Source organism: Lepisosteus platostomus, chromosome 5 (genome assembly GCF_059453375.1).
Source record: "Lepisosteus platostomus isolate fLepPlt1 chromosome 5, fLepPlt1.hap1, whole genome shotgun sequence".
Lineage (NCBI taxonomy): Eukaryota > Metazoa > Chordata > Actinopteri > Semionotiformes > Lepisosteidae > Lepisosteus > Lepisosteus platostomus.
The window spans coordinates 59,560,426-59,577,121 of record NC_142615.1 but is presented as its reverse complement, the minus strand read 5'-3'; the positions used below and the strand labels follow the sequence as shown (position 1 = coordinate 59,577,121).

Here is a 16,696-nt window from a genome sequence, read left to right as displayed (position 1 = left end):
ATTCTCACCTTGTTTAGCAACCGCTCTGCATCCTGTTTCTCAAAACAGCCTCTTTTTATTCAGCGGGACCAATTTCTCATAAAACCCACAAGGCCTGCAGGCACATAAGTACATATTAGTACCTTCAAGTTCAGTAATAATAATAAGAATTGCTTTTCTGGACACTCCACTTAAAGCGCTCACAGTTAATGGGGAATCCCACCACCACCAGTGTGCAGCCCCACCTGAATGATGGGACAGGCAGCCATACTGCGTCAGAACGCTCCCCCCACACCAGCTATCAGTGGTGAGGAGAGCAGAGTGATGAAGCCAGGTCATAGATGGTGATTAATAGGAGGCCATGATTGGTAAGCGCCAATGGGAAATTTGGCCAGGATGCCAGGGTTTCTCTGTTCGCTCTGTTCTTTACCTGCAAGACACAACAGGAGAGGTCAGAAGGTCACACAGAAGCCCAGAGAGAACTAGCTGGGCAGCTTGTTCCACACTTCCACCACCCTTTGTGTAGAGAAGAGCCTTCTATCCTGATTAGAGGACCTCCTCCAGTTATGTCTTGACAGAAGCCAGGCTATGGTCTTGCACCACATGGCTGGGCAGCTTGTTCCCCATTCCCAAAACTTATTGTGTTTATCTTACAGCAACAAGCTGGCAGCTGTGTTGCCGGGCAATTGCACATCAGTTACATTATATGTCATAACATTCCTACAGTCAGAGAGGCCTCCCACTGTCAGGACTCATCACAGTCATCCTGGGCTGCAGTGTATCTGACCTCAGTGCTCATACAGCCGGGACTCTGGGCTCCTAGGATGTCAAATCACAGATCAGTGTTAGTGAGACAGCAGTGAATTGCTCTAATCTGAGCTGTGTTGTAGCTAATGGACTGTCAGATGAAACCCCACCTGCGTATAATAATAAGCAACTCAGATACATTGCAACAACTTAATTGCAGATCCAACAGAAATTCCAAAAAAATATTTTTTTTTCATTTTCTCCTGTCTCACCCTGTCTCCTATCTCTTATGTCTGCTGTCCATATTGATCTTCTCACCTCTCTCTCCTTGTCGTTTCTTCCTCCAGAGGACAAAGGCAGAAACGGGCAGCAGCAGAGCCAAAGTCAGAACCCCGATCACCACCCCAGCGATGAGCCCAGTGTTCACGTCGGGCTCTGGATCTGTCAACACTGTAGAGGGACGAATGAGCTCTTGATGAGAATACAGTATGTGTCTGTTTCGTTGTGTGTGATTTAGTATCCAGTGTTTTCTGTGCTCATTCTAGAATGAGGCTGAATTGGTATATACACCCGGGTTGTCACAATGTCACAAGAACCTGCAGAGCTGAGCCCAACAGCTGAATGTCTGTGCTGTCTTTAGGGACAGAGATCCAACTGCGGAGAATCTCTCTCACACATCGTCTTCTGTTTCTGTGAGAAGTGTCGTGCATTTTTTACCGCACATCGACACCGAAACAAATTGATTCCTGGCTGATTCTCAGCTCCAGTAGTTCACTCTCCTGTGTTACTTGTTCACATAGCTCTGTGCTGAAGGTTTGATCACAGTCCGCACACCAGTGCATCTCTCAGGACATCCTGCTGGTCAGGCCTGGCAGTGCAGGTCTTGAGAGTTTGTGCCAGAGTCCCAGTCATCCAGCAGACTGACAGTGCAGGAGAGCACTGATCACCAGACCGGGATAGATCTCTCTCTCACTCACCCCAGTTCACCTCCAGCTTGTTGTCCAGACCGCTGTGCTGGACCCTGCAGGGATAGTTGCGTCTCTCGCTCTGCTCCTCCTCACTGACTCTCAGGCTCTTCCTCAGCTGGTAGGTCCCGTCTCCGTTGGGCAACACCTTCCCCCCTCTCAGCTCCTGCTCTGGGATGGGATGCCCGTCTCTCAGCACGGTCACCTCCACGGCCCGGGGGTAGAAGTCAGTGGCCAGGCAGACCACTTCTGTCCCCCCAGAGACTTCAGATTTCTTCTGAAAGACCCTGACCTTGGGCTTCACTGCAACATGTGGGAATGAAGAGTAACAGTATTTTACGTAGAAAGTCGATCTTTTATGTCATCAGGCAGTGACTACCACAATGTCTTGCTTGCAGGTTTCTTTAACTGTCCTTTCTGCTGTACAGAAAAAAAAAAAACTTGCATTATTTTAATGCATGAACTGTAACTAGTTTTGTCATCATATGACTCCTACCTTGGCTTCCCTGTATCAGTTACCAATTATATTTCACATTGCCTTAAAGCCCTGATGCTGAGTTGTAAAGAAAAGAGAGAAAAATACAGGACACTGATTACAGCAAATGCACTGGCAGCTGTTACTGGTCTTTTACACATCCGTAATGCCCTGATACCATTGACCTCTATGTGTGGCCACAGCCATGCAAATAAAGGGGTGCCCACTATCTGGGTCATTCTGCTGTCTGTTGCTCACTGACCCAAACCACAGTAGCAATAATTATGATATTAACTATTCCCCATCCAAGCACAGAAATGTGTAAACTTTGCCAACCATTCAATTAGAATTCCAAGCATTCTGTGAATAAAGCCCACCAGAATAACACATTCCAGCAAAGAAACCGGAAAAACAAATGTAGCAACATCATCACTCCATTAGGGAATTGATGGACAGTACACCAACATTGGGAGAGTGCTACAGTGTGGAAACAGCTCGGGATGTTTCTGGCCACTTGTAGAGGAAATACACATAGACTAAAGAGCTGACCTCTCCTCATCAGCCTGTTCCTCTCCTGCAGCAGGTAGCTCTTCAGGATCCGGCCACACAGTGGCTGGTAGAAATTCTCTGTCAAGAACTTAGTGGCCTGCAGCCGCGCCATATCAATGACTACTTGTGGGATGAGCAGAGTCCAGCTGTGGCTCTTCATGTTGTAGACCATCACATCCTGGTCATCGTAAGCGTCCCAGCTCTCGTTTCGGGCCGTACCGTCATCACCCAACTCACAGCCAGCCACTACCTGGTAGGTCCGTTGACCTGCAACGCACAGATCAGGTACCTCTGCAAATATCCCTTTCCAAACTGTGGCCTGTGGCATCTGAGGGAAAGTCAGTGTGATAATATAACCAGGCTACCAGGATGGGGAGGAAACTGGACCAGACCGAAAAATCCTATGCAGTCCCTGGGAGAACATGCAAACTCCACATAGAATGCATTCCCGCCTAGTGTGAGACAGTACTGTTAACATCCATATATATAGTAATTTGTTATAGGAGCCTTGAGGATACCTCTGTGGAGCCAAGCGCTCTTTCAGCAGCGAGGAGGAATGGAGACTTTTGGAATGTGTGTGTCATCAACTCACCTCCCGTGTGGTTCAGGTGAGACATCAGGAGCTGCAGCTTTTTTTTTCATGCTGAGATAAAAATCATGGCCTGCTTGAACCTTGTTCGTGGCTTCCTCGACCTCGGAGCCTGGGTGCCAGTGTCGTCGAGAGATGATCTTCCCGATCTCGCTGTCGTAGTATTCCACCTGGATATCGCCCACCATTCCCACAGCCACAAACTCTGTCCCATTGTGAGAGTGAAGAAATACCACAGGGAGTGCGAGTCTGGAAACAGGACAAGGACAGGAGAATGAACTGGACAGTGCCCACCATCCCCCTGACCACTAACTCTGGGTCTGGCCCATCTGGAGAGTCCAGATTAACCAGAGGGAATAGGAGTGAGAGATCATTCCAACCTGATCTGCAACATGTCTGAAAATCCAGCTGGACACTATGCTGTTCTTTGTAATTGAACCGATTCCCAGCACAGTGCAAGAGTGTATCTGATAGTGGCGTATATAGAATCTATAGAGAAACAGAATATAGTCACTGTAGATTTCAGCTCAACTCGGTTAATGGCCATTTTAATATGAACTGTTTAACTGAGCTGCTAGCCCAACTGATGAGTTTCACTTCCAACTCTCAGACCCCAACACTGCTGTGCCTGTCAGAATTGTAACTATCGGAATGAAGAGGAAAAGGGATTTATTTTTATTTTTAAAACAGAAAATCAAGGGCGCAAGCTACACAGCACCTATGTACAGCAGCAATTTTTAGACTGGTGTTACATTGAAAAAAAAAGACTAGCGCTGTTAACCGGTTTTTACACACGCCATCAAGTGGTCATTAAGCAAATCGGCGCTTCCATGATTTTACGACCTATTTTGATAACTGGACCACTGGATGTTAACCAGTCATTGGTGACTTAATGTTTTTTTTTCCAGGACACAAGAACATTTTAACTGACTGAGAAGCCATGGCCCCTGCTCATCGCTCTACAAAACAACCTGGTGTTTAGAGTGTTACAAAACACCAGCAGGCATATCACCCTGCAACTCACAACTAGCAACCCACTAAAGCTCAGCAGGTATGAGTTTGGGCAGTAACTGGGTGAGGGACTTCCTGGGAAAGCTGAAGTTGCTGCTGGAAGTGGTGTTAGTGGGGCCAGCAGGGGGAGCTCACCCCGTGATCTTGTGTGGGACCTAATGCCCCAGTATAGTGACGGGGATACTACACTGTAAAAAGGTGCTGTGCTTCGGATGAGATGATCAAAAACCACAGGGTGTTACTCAAAAAGAGTAGGGCTGTAACCCAAACTGGCCAAATTATCCCCATGGCTTCCTCCCTCTGCTATCCTCCCCACTGACAGCTGGTGTTACTATTATGGAAACAGACAAAAAGACCTGCAATGTGTTAATTTCCTGGCGTTTTACCAAAATTCACACTACCATTCTCCCTTTGCACACAGAGACGAGCGCTGGAAGTCCAACAGAACTCAGAAGAGGTTCTGAAACTCCGTCCAATCCATTTTCTAACCACGGTATCCTGTACAGGGTCGCGGGCGAGCAGGAGCCTATCCCAGCAAGCAGCGGGTGCGAGACGGGGCGCCTGCCAGTCTATTTATTCCACAAATAAATAGACACATAATAGTAAATAAATAATTTATTCACAAATTGTCTGTCTATTATTTAGACACAGACACAAACACACTCTCCTCATACTGACACTGGAGCTCTGAGAGTCAGCCTCCATTCTGACAGGAACAGCCCTGTACTGGTCCTCAGACACACTCAGAGGTCTGTGATATTAATAAATATGTTATTTAACAGACAAGATCTCACTCTATTGTTAAAATGGGATATCCTAGCTCCCTCAGTCACGTGGATATCAGACTGAGAAAATCATACTGGCTGATTATAGTCTTTCAGAAGAAGAAGTGATCTGCTATCCTTAGTGGGTAATTGAAAAGTAAACTGTAGTGCCCCCATTTGTCACCAGCACAGTTATGGAAATTATTTGTGGCAAAAATAAAAGTGAGGTTGATATTCCAATATGATTTTTTTTTTCCGGTTTCTTCGCTGGATTGTGTTATTCTGGTGGGCACTGTGCTTTATTCCCAGAATGCTTGGAATTCTAATTGAATGGTTGGCAATGTTTATACATTTCTGTGCTTGGATGGGGAATAGTTAATATCATAATTATTATGATCAAAATACATTTTTTTAGAACTATCCAATTCTCACTTATGTATATGGTTATATTGTATTTCATAGTTTTTACTTGCTTAGTACTGTAGCTTAAGTTTTCATTGAACCTCAAAATTTGGTGGAGATTTGACTGTACTGTAGCCCTGCTGTCTGTCATATCTGTATCTGTATCTGTGTTTCCTCCAGTGAGACACAGAGCTGCTCCTGTCTCTTCTCTGTGTGCTGTGTGTGATTGGCGGGGTGGGGGGCTGTGTTGTAACTGGGGGTCTAGGGTGCGGAGCAGTAGCTCAGTTGCCCTGTGGGCTCAGGGGTGAAGACAGGGGTCTCAGCTGCGCTCTGTCCTGATGACAATGGAGAGCTGCCTGTCCATCTTCTCTCTCGCTGTCCTGGTGCTTTTCTTATGAAAGAGAAAAGTATTTCTACTGAAGGTGAGATCTTTAGCCTGAATAATTATGTCAGACAGGTGTAGTATCATTGATATCATGTTTGTTAAATAGAGAATTATCAGAGACTGGGACATTACTGGAGGTAAATGTGTTGTAAAAGACTGGAGTATTTTGAGCCAAGGACATTTTAAGGTTGGATAATACAGTAGTTATGTCATTTTGTAGAGTGGAGTAATTTAATTGTAGGAACTTTTCTGTGCATACCGTGTTAATAAGAAGACTATTAATTACCTTTTTTATTAAGTAGTGTGTTTGTGCCAGGGGTTATTTGACATATTTAGATAATTGTTGCAGCATTTCTAGAGACTGGGATAGTTTTATCACAGAAACTTGTCAAATTAATTACTGAGGAAGCCTGTCTGTATTATGGGGTGTTATTGGACACCAGGGCAGAGTGATAATACTGTCCAGTACAGAACGCAAGTCCTGCTACACAGCACTGACTCTCCTAGAGAAGTAGATTGTTAGTGAAAGTCTTGTCAGTGAAACACAGTCAGCACCATTGTAGTTTTAGTTGTATACAGTCATTTCTGAAACAGGAGCCCCTGGTTTGGTCTTACAGCTTCTTGTTTTTCAGTACCATTTATTTTGCTGCCATTATTCCTCTTTGTGTGTTCAGACAGTCTGGGGTTCCTGTCTTGTGTCTGTGTGAGATTTAATTGCAGGTATTTCCTTTGGGATTATGGGATTTGTTCAGCCTGGAGTATTTTTTTAGAGGAAGCTATATTACATAGGAAGACAATTGTTTGTGATCGAGGGATATGAAAGAGATACAGTACAGCTATGTTTTTTTTACAGTGTAGAGAGCTGCTTATTTTGAACATTAACACTTTAAGACAGTAGCTGATTAAGAGAGACAGGGGGACTGGAAAGTTAATGGAGTCTGATGAACGTTCAGAAGGAGGACAAGTCCCAGTTCCTCACACTAACACCCCCACCACTGCAGCAGCCTCCTGGTGTACCTTGGGGCTCTGACCTCCTCATTTCTAGTGTGTTAGAGACAGCAGACGTCAGGACAGCCTCTTCCTGCAGCTCCATCACTGGGGTCGTCTGTCTCTTCTGAAATGTGTTAATGGTTGCCGGTTTATAGCCCTGAGGAGCTTACACAGAGGTTACACAGAGGAGCCCCATTTCCTCTCAACACCAGACTCACAGGAAAATTGTTTGTGTGGTTTTGTCTCATGTGGTTTAAAGAAAAGAAACGCAACATCTGATGTACACCATGTACACCAGGTTTGCTGTGTTTAGACATTAAAAGGGACAGGCTGGACTATAGTAAAGGTGGCATTCTTTACTCCTTCAGAAAAAGCAGAATATCAATTATTTTTAGAAAGTGGAGTCTTATTAGTCACTGAGGTGTTACAACAATAATTTAACACGTAGAGGCTGTACTGTAGTAAAGGTAAAGGATAATGTGTAGAAACTAATGTTTATACAGTATCTGACTGATGATTCACTGATAGCTAAATCATTTTGTGTTTTGAGGTTATTTTATGCTGGGTATTATTTTTTATTATATTGCGATGTGTGTGATAAGTGTTTTTTTTTTTCTTTGTGGTGTGCATTTGGAGTGTATAATGTATAAATAATGCAGTTTTTAAGCTTTCATAATGAAAATGCAAGTTTGGATAATGAAAATTAAGTATACTTAGTTAACAGGTAAATGCTAAAAATACAATAGGCACACATTAACATGTCTCCAGAGCAAAAGAAATGTATGAATGTAAAGCAAAATCGATACTACAAATGAATTGTCATATATAATGGAAACAATATATATTCCAAATATTCCTGAATGTGAAGGTTTAAAAACAAATCTAGTTAAATATTCACTGGAAATTGAGTAGGTACTGTACATGCTAATGTATATTTTAGTATAGTATGTAAATCATCTGTTTATTATAAAGGTTTTGTACTGATTGCATTTTCATTTTCAAATGGGACACTCAGAGCAGAGTGATTCATCTCTTACCACATACATACAAAGTGTTACCATGCAGTTATTACGTTTGGGACCTAAGACGCAGATAAAACAGTCAATCTGTGGAGTCTGCATTTAAAATGCATACTCAAATGCAAGTTTTTAAGCCGGATAATGAAAATTGAATATTTAATTAATATTATACAAGTGAAATATTTATTTTTGCCTGTCACCATCAGTTGAGAATCAGGACCAGAATGTCTCAGGACAAAAACACAAGAACATGGTTGGTAAACATATTTTAGTTAAACATACAATAAACTTATCTTATATATTTGGAATATGTTGTGTTTTAAATGGAATTCATTCTGTGAGTCATATATTAACATAGATCTTGACATTTATAAGCTGAAAAGACTTTGTTAAGTGAAAAAAAATCTGAATGTAAAAAATCAGTATTAAAAATGATTTGTACTATATAAGGGAACAACATTACATACTGCAAACTGAAAGTGAATGAATGTTTAATATAAAAAATATCTAGTTATATTTTAACTAGATAATGGTTCATTAATGGTATATTTAAGCACAATCTATAAAGCACTTTGTTTGTGAACATTTTTGTACTGTTTCTATTTTGTGTTTTCTAAGGTCTCACTTTCAAATACAACACACTGAGTAAAGAGACACATCATTAAATCTCACTTTAAATCTCTTACCTTATATGGACAAACAGGCAGCAGCCAGTGGTATCATACAGTTTTTACATATAGGACCTGAGACACAGATACAACAGACCATGTGTCAGTGATGTAGGCTTCTGACTCCACAGTCACTGTCCACTGCAGTGACCACAGCTTCCAGAAACCCAGGAACACAAGTCCTAGAACTCTGACATCACACATCCCTGTCCAATGTACTGATCACAGCTCTCAGAGCACAGTGGTTAATGTCTGTGTTCTGAGAGCCATAGTCACTACGGTTTTTATGTCCCCTGTCCACTATAGGGACTATAGCGCCCAATACCCAGGAAGAAAAAGTCTCAGTCCTCTGTAGTCATAGTCATGCATATTTATCTCTCTCTCTCCAGGCAGTTCTGATGTGAGGCTGGTGAATGGAGCCAGTCCCTGTGAGTGGACAGTGGAGGTGTATCATGGTGGAGAGTGGGGGACAGTACGTCACTCTGGCTGGGATCTGGATGATGCTGCAGTGGTGTGCAGACAGCTGGGCTGTGGATCTGCTGTTTCAGCACTAGGAGGAGCTCACTTTGGAAAGACTCTCTCCAGTCTCCAGCACCGAGGAGAATTGAAACTCCTCCATTGATCGAGAGCCCCGTCAACACTCCTTACTGTCACTATGTCTTTCTAACTGTGTGGAGACCAGATGTAGAAACACAGACAGGAGACACTGTCTGAGAGCAACTGCAGGACAAACCCCTCCTGTCTGCTGTCTGTCAGTTTTACACTCGACCTTCCAGTTATGTATAATATACATTAATATATAAGGTAATATAACTATGTCACCAATGGATCTGAGTTGAACAAATTGAATTTTTCAGTCTCCAGTCTCCAGCACTGAGGAGAATTAAAACTCCTGCACCAATCCTTCGTCATTTGTCCATCCTCCCATTGCTGCTGCTCCTGTCCTGCTGAGAGCTGTGACATCACTCCTCCCTGTCACTGTGTGTCTTTTCTCCTTCTGGATTGTATTTCCTGCAGTGTGTAGAAAACATATTGAAAACTGTCTGAAACCCCCAACCCCACCTGTATGATTCCTGTTAGGTTTTACAATTGACCAATAAAGAGGCCAAAGGACAGTGTTTGATCATAAGGCTGTAAATCTACAAATACATTTACAGTATGTGACTGATAGATCCGTATAAACAAATTTATTCTTGGTCTTGATTTGAAAACTCCGGTTTGTCCTCCTTGTAATGTTATGGATTCGGCCAGTGAAACCGAAACCAAGTAGTGAACCCACTTGCGGGAGCCGACAGAGACAAGTCGTGATCCAAATACCGTAGCCGAAGGAGAGAGCCGAGAGTCCAGGGGAAGCCAGAGAACCAAACTAGGAGAAAGCAACCGAAGCCGAGCCGTAATCCAAAAGACATAGTAAAAGGGGATAAACCAAAGTCAGAACCAGAACAGTACGAGGAGGTAGAAGGCATAGCGCAACTAAGTAGCTCGAAAGGGAAACAATACTGAGTGAGGGGGTAGGGAAAGACTAATGCTTAAATACCAGATGAGACGGAGGTGTGGTGGTGAAAGCGCACACTGATAGGTGGACTTATGAACTAAGGCTACGCCTTCTTCTGCCTCTTTCGTTGCCGAGAGGCAGGGATCGTAACATTACCCCCCTCTCTATGGGCGGCTCCCGACGCCCTAGCTGGACGATTAGGGAAACTCTGATGGAAATCCCGAATCAGGTTTGAATCCAGTATATCTCTTTCCGCTACCCACGACCGCTCCTCTGGACCGTAGCCTTCCCAATCCACTAGGTATTGCAGGGATCCACGAGACCATCGGGAATGTAAGATCTTATTTACGGTGTAGGCAGGAAGTCCGTCAATTACTCGAGGTGGTGGGGGTTTTTGTTGCAGTTTAGACAGAGTGGATCTGCGAAAGGGCTTAAGGAGGGAAACATGGAATGTAGGGTGAATCCTGAGGGTAGGAGGCAAGGCCAGCCGATAAGTTACAGGGGTAACCTGGGTGAGGACACGAAAAGGACCGATGAACCTGGGAGCAAGCTTGCCAGAAGGTTGCTTTAGAGGAAGGTTGTGGGTAGACAACCAGACAAATTGTCCACGTCGAAATCTGGGTATGGTTCGACGGTGCCGATCCGCCACGGTCTTCTGTCGAGCTGCAGTGTGAAGAAGGGCGGCTTTAGCCTTCTTCCAGAAGTCCTGCAGGTTAGTGATATACTCCTGAACAGAAGGAACTTCTGTGTCCGGCGGGGAGTCCGGGAAAAGAGGAGGCTGATAACCTAAGGCACACTTGAATGGTGACATGCCGGTCGAAGAAGTATACAAAGAATTATGAGCATATTCTGCCCATGGAAGCAAAGACACCCAGTTATCTTGGGTCGATGAGATATATGCCCGTAAGTAGGTTAGCAGTTCTTGATTCATACGCTCAGTTTGACCATTGACCTGCGGGTGGTAAGCTGAAGTAAGCGAAACTGAGGCTCCCAGTGACTTACAGAAGGCCTTCCAAAATTGTGAAATAAACTGGGGGCCCCTATCGGAAACAATGTCTTTAGGGATGCCATGAAGACGGAAGATATGGAGTATGAACAGGTCTGCTAGTTCCCTAGCTGAAGGCAAGGAAGGTAGGGGAATAAAATGGGCGGATTTAGAGAAACGATCTACTACTACCATGACTGTCATGTATCCTTGGCTTGGTGGAAGGTCAGTAATGAAATCAACTGAGAGGTGGGTCCAAGGACGGTCGGGGATAGGTAAGGGTTGAAGAGGGCCTGCCGCCCTCATCCGAGAAGACTTAATTCGGGAACATATAGAGCAAGCTTGGACATACTCCTTGACATCCTTAACCATGGTTGGCCACCAGAAATCTCTAGAGATGAAATCCAAGGTACGTCGGAATCCAGGGTGTCCAGCGAAGCGGGAATCATATCCCCATTGTAAGACAGAAGATCTGACTGGGGTTGAGACAAATAACTTGTCCTGAGGGGACTGAGGAGGTACAGTTTGACCAGCCAAGGCGCGTCTAACTATGACTTCTATGTCCCATCTGACAGCTGCCAGGAATCTACCAGAAGGGATGATGGGTTTAGCAAGCAGTTCAGCCTCAGGGGGGTCGTGGATCCGTGTGAGAGCATCAGCTCTGATGTTCTTAGAGCCTGGAGTGTAGGTGATAAGGAAATTAAATCTGGAGAAAAGAGGGACCATCTGGCCTGGCGAGGACATAGATGTTTGGCCGATTGTAAATACTCCAAGTTTTTGTGATCTGTGTATATCAAGAATGGATGATGAGCTCCCTCCAGCCAGTGCCTCCATTCCGCCAATGCTAACTTAATAGCCAGAAGCTCACAGTAACCAACATCATAGTTAATCTGTGAAGGAGATAACTTCTTAGAAAAGAAGGTGCAGGGGTGAAGAATCTGTTTTTCTCCATGACGTTGAGAGAGAACAGCGCCCACACCATGGCCAGAAGCGTCCACCTCAACAACAAAAGGCAAAGAAGGATCAGGGTGTTTCAGGATGAGGGCAGTAGTGAAAAGGTGTTTCAGGTGCTGAAATGCCTCTTCTGCTTGAGGGGTCCATTTACCTTGTCTGGGTCCTTTGCGAGTTAAACAGGTTATGGGAGCAACCACCGAGCTAAAGTTTCAAATAACCCTCCTATAGAAGTTGGCAAAACCAAGAAACCGTTGTATGTGTTTAAGGTTCCTGGGTGTGGGCCAATCAGTAACTGCGGAGACTTTACTTGAGTCCATTTCCACCCCTTCTGGAGAGATGATGTAACCTAAAAAGTGAATCCTAGAAGCATTAAAAGTGCACTTCTCCAGTTTGACATAAAGTTTATTCTTTATGAGCCGGGAGAGTACTTCTCTGACATGGAGAACATGATCCTGGGTATTAGATAAGGTATTAGAGACAATTAGAATGTCATCAAGGTATACCAAGACAAACCTTTGTAGCAGATCACAAAAAAATATATATATAAATATATTAATAAAGGTTTGAAACACGCTGGGGCATTTACCAAACCAAAAGGCATGACCAAATATTCATAATGTCCATGGGTTGTCATGAATGCCGTCTTCCACTCGTCCCCTTCCCAAATACGGATTAAATTATAAGCCCCTCGTAGATCCAGTTTGATGAAGATCTTGGCCCCATGCACGGACTCAAACGCTGCCGGAATTAGGGGCAAAGGGTACCGGTTCTTAATAGTGATCTCATTAAGGCCACTATAATCAATACAGGGACGGAGCCCACCATCCTTCTTTTCCACAAAAAAAAACTGGCACAAGCAGGAGAAGTGGATGGGCGTATAATTCCAGCCTTCAGAGAATCTTGTATATATATTTTCAGGGCCTCGGATTCCATATTGGAGAGTGGAATATACAACCTTTAGGAGGAATAGTTCCTGGCAAAAGGTCGATGGCACAGTCATAATGTCGGTGGGGTGGGAGAGCCAAGGCCTCTTGCTCATTGAAGGCTTCCTGTAGATCAGAATATTGGGGGGGGTATCGTAGGAACACCAGAAGGGGGCGTTTCCATGAGTGCAACTCTTACAACCTTGCAGACGACAGCAACTACCAATACATTGGGGTCCCCAAGTTAAAATGTCTCTACGGGACCATGAAATGGTAGGGTCATTCTGTTGGAGCCAGGGAAAGCCTAGTACAAGGGGATGTGATGGGGTCTCGAGGAGATAAAACCAGATATCTTCCACATGTGTGGCGCCAATTATTACCCCAAAACAGTGTAGACAAAATAGAAAATCCTGAGGAAAACTTAGAGGATTGAGTTAACTCACTCACCACAGGATCTTGAGTAGTAGGGAGGCGCCTCAAAGACGAATGTAAAGCAGGGCAGTCAGCTTTAAAGTGTCCTAATTTTCCACAGAACATACAGCGGCCCTCTCGTCTGCGTCTCTCTCTTTCTTCTGGAGTTAACCGGGTGCGGGCAATTTCCATAGATTATTCCGAGTCTAGAGTGTTGGTAGGTGGTGGCCGAGGAACCTCTAGTATCTGTGTCTGAGATCTTTCTCTATTCCTCTGACAAATTCTAAACTCTAATTCCAACACCTGGGAAATTACTTCCTCCAAAGTTCTGCCCAACTGTGGTATAGTTACCAGGTGATCCTTTATTTCTTCACATAACCCTTGCGGAAAAAGAAAAATTAGGACCTCATCCTCCCAGTGAGTCTCTGCTGCTGCTACTCGAAAGTTTATGGCATAATCCTGGGCAGACCTGCGGCCCTGGCAGATAGATGAGACGAAGGAGAGAGCCGAGAGTCCAGGGGAAGCCAGAGATCCAAACTGAGAAAGAGCAACCGAAGCCGAGCCGTAATCCAAAAAATGTAGTAAAAGTGGAGAAACCAAAGTCAGAACCAGAACAGTACGAAGAGGTAGAAGGCGTAGCGCAACTAAGTAGCTCGAAAGGAAAACCAATACTGAGCGAGGAGGTAGGGAAAGACTAGTGCTTAAATACAAGATGAGACGGAGGTGTGGTGGTGAAAGCGTACACTGATAGGTAGACTAATGAACTAAGACTACGCCTTCTTCTGCCTCTTTCGCTGCTGGGAGGCAGGGATCGTAACACATGGTTCTAGTGTAATACTGCTACTACAGCTACTACTGCTGCTGCCACTGACACAACTGCAACTAATAACATTTTACAGCTACTCCTACTGTTACTACTAATGTTACTAAAGCTACTAGTAGTACTGTTACTGCTACTAATACTGCTGCCACTGACACAACTGCTAATACCACTACTACCATTACTACTACGACCATGACTTCAGATTCTAATACTAATTCTGATACTAATACTCCTGCTACTATTACTGCTGTCATTACTACTAATAGTGATAAAAACAGAGCACTCACAGCTCTGTAGACATTGGTCTGGACTCTAGAAAGTGATTCCATTTGCAAGCAGCTCTGGACCTCAACACCTGTTGATGGGTCACTTCTATCAGACACAACATTGGAGCCCAAGCCCACCTACAAACACATTCACACACAGAGAGATACAGTATACACCTACACACTCACACACATTCACACACACAGACACTACACATACTGACTAACACCATACACATTTATACACACAATCAGACACATACATGCACAAATACAAACTAGCACACATTCACAGACACACACATACTGTAGACACTACACTCAGAGATACACACCCACACACTGATACGCACACATTTACAGAATCACACATAGACAGTACACATATTCACAGACACAAACTCACACACTGATGGACATCACATACACTCTTACCTACAGTTACACTATAACAAACACTAACAAAAATACCACTAATATTACAACAGTAACACTATCACTATGACTAACACTATCATTATTACTAACTATAACACAAAGTTACTACTACACTACTAATACTAATAATAACAGTAATAATTCAGGTGGGTAGCTGCGTCAGCATGCGTAGGCTGCAAAGGAACAAGTAATAGGTTTTATTCCATGCTGAAAAAAAGAAGAAAGAGAGAAAGAGAGTGTGACACCTGAAGAAGGCTCCACGGCCGAAACGTTGTGTTCTCTTTCTTCTTTTTTTCAGCATGGAATAAAACCTATTACTTGTTCCATAACAGTAATAATATCACTAAAACTAACATGACTACTAGTGTAAATAGTCTAACAGTATATCCATAATAAGCACTAATATTAACATGAATACTAGCATTAATATTAAAACTACCAGTTGTACTCTCACTAATATTAACATGAATACACTAGTATTAGTATTAGTAGCTATCCGTGACGTCACACCGCTCTTTGTGATGAAGGCGAGACACCTAGCCGGGCACAGTGACTCGGCGCGTGTCGCCGTGGTTACCATACTTATGATTTGTAAACAAATGGAAAATGCATTTTAACTGTTACTTAAACAAATTTATCAACTTGGAATATAATTATCTAGCTCTAGGATTAAATTCCTAAATAATAATTTGAATAACAATTCTTTAATTTCGGATTGAACATTATTAACACTAAATGCACTATGGTACTGTAATTGATCGATACAGGCGGTATTGACCGTTTTCTAGATATTTAAAACAGGGTCAAGAAATGGAAACGAATCAGTACTCACCAGTCGATGAAGTTAATCGTTTATTCTACGGTTCTTCAGTTGAATTAATAGGTTGTCAATAGATAAGTGATCAATAACTCTCCGCAGTGCGCTCCGCGCACCTCCCGCGGTCTCGCTCGCTGATCCCGGCGCTCTGGCTGGTGCTCTTTCTGACATAAACAGATGCAGCCATTCAAAACAAGTGGGCGGTACCGCATTATTTTGCGGTGGGCTTTACGCAGTCCACCGCGAGTTACCGTAAATTATCCTATAATACCGCAAAAAAATAATAGTATCCGGAATTTCCGCAAGGTGGAGCTAATGAAGCTCAACCTCTCATGTTTGAGCTGTCGCCATCAAAGTCTTTAATGAAGATATTACTAATAGTATTAATAATTAATGACCTTGGACAAGCTGTAAACTCAAAGTATTGCCCTGGTCCACATTCTTTTTTTCATTGACCGTTTTTGTAAAAGTAACACCACAGCATTTCGCAATCACGCATTTGTTTCCAATCATGCAAAGTACAGTAATTTTTGAGAATCGATTCACCATGCCTTTCACATGCTCACAAAAGAGATTGATTTAGGAACATAAACATATTACCGTATGCAAACTGTACTGTATACAGTATGTATATGTATATTTTATGTCTTAACTGTGCCCGTTTAAGTATTGAATATTTATATGGAATTTTACCACTGAAGGGAAATCTTAGTACCTGAGCATAAAAAGAATAGGAGCATACTGTAACGCGTGTGAAGGCCATAAACGATATTAATTTTGGAACTTAAACATACTTAAACATAAAGTATATGGCTGGTCTCGGTACTTTAAAGAAAACATATACACCAGTATTCCATTTCTCCCTAAACATTTTAAGCATCGAAGTCTTTAACTAACGTGATACCGGCGTCAACAAGCATGCTTTTAGAATTTGATTAAAAGGGAATATAATATGGAATCGCATATCTAAAGAAATTAAGAACGATATAATTATATTCATGTACCGCAACACAAGAATAGTACACGCTGTACATTGTCTGT

The 16,696-nt window shown here is 43.2% G+C and overlaps 1 protein-coding gene and 1 long non-coding RNA gene across 2 annotated transcripts; one reads left to right on the top strand and one right to left on the bottom strand.

The window, feature by feature from the left end:
• Positions 1-1,006: 1,006 nt before the first annotated feature.
• On the bottom strand, positions 1,007-3,492 carry LOC148670382 (BOLA class I histocompatibility antigen, alpha chain BL3-7-like). Its single transcript, XM_088631021.1, has 4 exons — positions 3,388-3,492; positions 2,716-2,965; positions 1,704-2,051; positions 1,007-1,176 (listed from the first exon to the last, which is right to left on the bottom strand). The coding sequence occupies exons 1-4, from the start codon at positions 3,490-3,492 to the stop codon at positions 1,007-1,009; spliced, it is 873 nt and encodes a 290-aa protein (XP_088487147.1).
• A 2,287-nt stretch (positions 3,493-5,779) lies between these two features.
• On the top strand, positions 5,780-9,658 carry LOC148670381 (uncharacterized). The gene is made up of 2 exons (XR_015937069.1): positions 5,780-5,903; positions 8,933-9,658. It is a non-coding gene; the product is annotated as an uncharacterized LOC148670381 (long non-coding RNA).
• The last annotated feature ends 7,038 nt before the right edge of the window (positions 9,659-16,696 follow it).

Bases quoted from the DNA above. Each gene is read 5' to 3' on its own strand.
- LOC148670382 (XM_088631021.1), bottom strand. From the start codon at position 3,492: ATGGTGGGCGATATCCAGGTGGAATACTACGACAGCGAGATCGGGAAG. The intron at 2,052-2,715 runs GTCAGCTCTTTA...CTGCCTGATGAC, and splicing joins GAACAGGCTGATGAGGAGAG to ATAAAAGATCGACTTTCTAC. The intron at 1,177-1,703 runs GTGAGTGAGAGA...GTCCCTCTACAG, and splicing joins CAAGCTGGAGGTGAACTGGG to TGTTGACAGATCCAGAGCCC.